The sequence below is a fragment of the Solanum tuberosum genome, unplaced genomic scaffold, assembly GCF_000226075.1.
Source record: "Solanum tuberosum cultivar DM 1-3 516 R44 unplaced genomic scaffold, SolTub_3.0 scf00063, whole genome shotgun sequence".
Lineage (NCBI taxonomy): Eukaryota > Viridiplantae > Streptophyta > Magnoliopsida > Solanales > Solanaceae > Solanum > Solanum tuberosum.
In genome coordinates this window covers 71845-76181 of record NW_006238988.1, presented here as the reverse complement: position 1 = coordinate 76181, position 4337 = coordinate 71845, and the positions used below count along the sequence as shown (strand labels likewise).

Below are 4337 nucleotides of genomic sequence, written 5' to 3'. Positions count from 1 at the left end.
GCGGATTTACTTGCGAATAAATTGGAAAAAATTTGGGATATTTTTGGTGTTTTTTGCAAGAAAAATCGCAAGTTATTTACCTGCGAAATTTAAATCCCTAAGTAAATTACTTGGGGATTTTGAAATTCACAGGAAATAATTACCTACGAAGGTTTTACGTTCGGATTCTTTTTGATAGGAAAATCCGTAGGAAACATATTTTCCTGCGAATTTTCATTAATAATCTCCAAAAAAATCTCAATGTAATTCACAATTTTCTTGTAGTGGTCTATGAAAACAGCCTCTCTACTACTTTGGTTATTCTCCATCTCGTCATGTTTGAACTGTATCATATAGATGGAGTTTCCCTCATTAACTAAATATGAAAAGTCTTGGAAATTTCTCATAAAATGATCTTCACCAAGTTATTCAAAACATGCTAATTATGCAGAAAATTAAGACACATATCAAACAAAATTTTGAATAAAAAGCAAAAAAAAGAAAAATAATAAAATTCCACACGGTATTATTGTTCATTTTTTTCCTCACTTGACTTAGTCGAGCAATAGTTTCCGTCATTGGAAATTTCTTAGAAGTTCTGCAGAAAATTTTCCACATAATGGGACCAATTTCGCATCATCTTGCGTAACACACCCTGCAGAGATAGTTAATGACCTCAACATCTAGAAAAAATTTATGTAGGACAACTGAAACTAGTATATATATATGAGGATAATGCTGATTGATTTGTAAGAAGAGAACAAACATCCTGTTATTTGCTGAAAACAAACAAACAAAAAATGGGACGTTTCTTTTTCTTTTATTCATTTCTGTGTTTTGTGTTGCTAATAAGTGAATGCTTTTCTTCTTCCTTTGATCATCATCTTTGCTCTCCCACTGAAGCTTCTGCTTTGCTTCAGTTTAAGCAATCCTTTCAAAATATGTCCGAAGAGTACTGTAGTTATGAGTGTTATGAAGATTGTTTCCCAAAAACAAAGTCTTGGAATGAGAGTAGGGATTGCTGCAGTTGGGATGGAGTCACTTGTGACTTATTAAACGGTCATGTTATCGGGTTAGACCTTAGTTGTAGTCTGCTTTTTGGCACTTTTCTTCCAACTCCATCATCTCCAGGCACTAAACCTTGCTTACAATGACTTCAATCCCACATAAAATCATTGGCCGATTGAGGAATTTGAGGCATCTAAAACTCTCTGGCTTTGATGGGAAAATCCCAACAGAAATCTCATACCTTTCTAATTTGGTTTCACTTGATCTTTCTGGTTATGGATTAGAACTTGATGAGAGAACATTTGAAACAATGCTTCACAACTTTACAAATCTGGAGTTACTCTCTCTTGGCGACATCACATCACCGATACCTGTAAGTATTCATCCCAATAGCAGCCTCTTCCAGCTTCATCATCTCCACACACTAAACCTTGCTGGCAATTACTTTTATCCTTCTTCAATCCCACATAACATTGGCTGATTGAGGAATTTGAGGCATCTAAAACTCTCTCACTTTCAAGGGAAAATCCCAACAGAAATCCCATACCTTTCTAATTTGGTTTCACTTGATCTTTCTGGTTATGGATTAGAACTTGATGAGAGAACATTTGAAACAATGCTTCACAACTTCACAAATCTGGAGTTACTTTCTCTCTCTTATGTCAACATCTCATCACCGATACCTGTAAGTATTCATCCCAATAGCAGCCTCTTCCAGCTTCATCATCTCCACACACTAAACCTTGTTAACAATTTCTTTAATCCTTCTTCGATCCCATATGGCATTGGCCGATTGAGGAATTTGAGGAATCTGATACTCGCTGACTTTGATGGGAAAATCCCAACAGAAATTTCATACCTTTCCAATTTGGTTTCACTTCATCTTTCTTCTTCTTATGGTAATGAATTACAACTTGATGAGAGAACATTTGAAGCAATGTTTCAGAACTTCACAAATCTGGAGATACTTTCTCTCTATCAAGTCAACATCTCATCTCCGAATATTTCTTCTTCCTTAACGGAGTTGGATATATCATACACAGGCATCTCTGGTTCCATTCCTGATTCAATTGGCACCTTAAAATCCTTGAATATCTTGATCCTCTATAGATGTCAATTCTCTGGTTCCATTCCTGATTCCATAGGAAACCTAACACAAATTACGAAGTTGATTTTATCTCATAATCATTTCACTGGCCATATTCCTTCCACAATCTCTAAATTGAAGCACCTCACACGTTTATATCTTTCGGACAACTCCTTTTCAGGTGAAATTCCTGATGGTTTCTCTAACCTCAAAGAGCTACGTTATTTATATCTTTCTCACAACTCCTTTTCAGGTGAAATTCCTGATGTTTTCTCTAACCTCAAAGAGCTATATTATTTAGATCTTTCTGAAAACAGCTTCACTGGTCCATTTCCCGATTCAATTTTAAGTTTGACACAACTTCATACCTTAGACTTGTCGAGTAATTCCCTATCTGGCCCACTGCCTAGCAACCAAAGCATGCTTCAAAAGCTAACTTTTGTGGATTTGTCATACAACTCACTGAATGGTACCATACCATCTTGGGTGTTCAGCCTACCTTTGCTACATTCAGTGTCGCTCCAACATAACCGATTCAGAGGACTAGCCGATGAAGTGATCAAAACAAACCCAACATTAAAACAACTGCATTTAAGCAATAATCAACTCAGTGGTTCTTTTCCTCAATCACTTGTGAATCTCACAAACCTTGAAACCCTTGGAATTTCATCAAATAACATCACCATTGATGAGGGAATGAATCTACAGTATCTTGATCTGAAATTTAACTCCCTTCTGGGTCCACTACCTTTATCCATTTGTAACATGAGCTCGCTTATCTTATTAGATTTATCACGCAACAACTTCAGTGACTCAGTTCCACATTGCTTGGGAAGCATGGCTAGTCTAACGGTGCTAGACTTAAGAAGGAACAATTTCACAGGGAGTCTTCCCCCATTATGTGCACACAGCACTTCGTTGAGTACCATTGTCATAAATGGTAATCAATTTGAAGGACCTGTACCTGTGTCGTTGCTCAAGTGTGGTGGTCTAGAAGTACTTGATGTGGGGAACAATGCTATAAATGACACGTTTCCATCTTGGCTTGAAATTCTTCAAGAGCTGCAGGTCCTTATATTAAAGTCGAACAAATTCCATGGACCTATAAGTATATGTCAAACTAAGTTTTGCTTTTCCAAGTTGCGAATTTTTGATCTTTCTCGTAATGATTTCAGTGGCTCACTTCCTGCAAATGTTTTTGGAAACTTCAAGGCAATGATCAAATCAGATGGCGAAGACACAAGAGAGATAAAGTACATGAATTCTGTGTTGTATTCGCCATTTGTCACATCGTATGAGGATTCAGTGAGTTTGGTAATCAAAGGGCACGATACTGAGCTAGAAAGAATCAGCACAATTACGACAACCATAGATCTCTCAAGCAACCATTTTGAAGGTGTCATTCCGAAAACACTAAAGGATCTCAGATCACTTTGGCTACTCAATTTATCTCATAACAATCTCAGAGGTCATATACCAATGGAATTGGGGCAATTGAGTATGCTTGAAGCTTTAGATTTCTCCTGGAATCGGCTCACTGGAAAGATTCCACAGGAATTGACAAGATTGAACTTTCTGGCCTTCTTAAACGTCTCTCAAAATCATCTCGTTGGACCAATTCCTCAAGTTCTACAATTCAACACATTTGAAAATGACTCATATGGTGGCAACCTTGATTTATGTGGTGTTCCTTTAACAAAGAAATGTGGAACGAGTGATTCATCGCATGTTCCTCAACAATTGGAGTCCGAAGAAGAAGACGAGTCATATTTTTTTAGTGGATTTACTTGGGAATCTGTAGTCATAGGCTACAGCTGTGGACTAGTTGTTGGAACTGTCATGTGGAGTCTCATGTTTAAATATCGTTAATCCAAAATGGTTGGTGCAATTTTTTGATGGACTCATGCCTCACAAAAGAAGAAGGCCAAAGAAGAGAGCTCAGAGACGAAGGACTTAATGGAAGATTGAGAGGGCTAAATTGTCTTTGTTTGATTTTGTGGACTAATTAGTGAACTGTTCTGTTTTTGTCTTTTTTAATTTTCTATTTGTTGTTTGTATATGTTAGAAACATAATTATATGTGTGTTATTTTTGTTTATTCAAGTTATGTTAGTTTGTTTCTGTTTCAAATTGACAGAAGTGATCTACACAGCCACTCATTAGCTATGTTACTTAGATTTTTCAAAAATGTCAACGAGTATGTGTTGGATTCTTCAAAAGTTGTGTATTTCTTAAGGAACCAACATGGGTGCAACATCATCATA

The 4337-nt window shown here is 36.6% G+C and overlaps 1 protein-coding gene across 1 annotated transcript; it reads left to right on the top strand.

The window, feature by feature from the left end:
- The first annotated feature begins 2839 nt into the window (after nt 1–2839).
- On the top strand, nt 2840–3946 carry LOC102587895 (receptor-like protein 12). The gene has a single exon (XM_015307735.1). It carries the CDS (start codon nt 2840–2842, stop codon nt 3941–3943), a length of 1104 nt encoding a protein of 367 aa, XP_015163221.1. The 3' UTR covers nt 3944–3946.
- The last annotated feature ends 391 nt before the right edge of the window (nt 3947–4337 follow it).

Coding starts and splice junctions, on each gene's coding strand:
- LOC102587895 (XM_015307735.1), top strand. CDS start 2,840: ATGAGCTCGCTTATCTTATTAGATTTATCACGCAACAACTTCAGTGAC.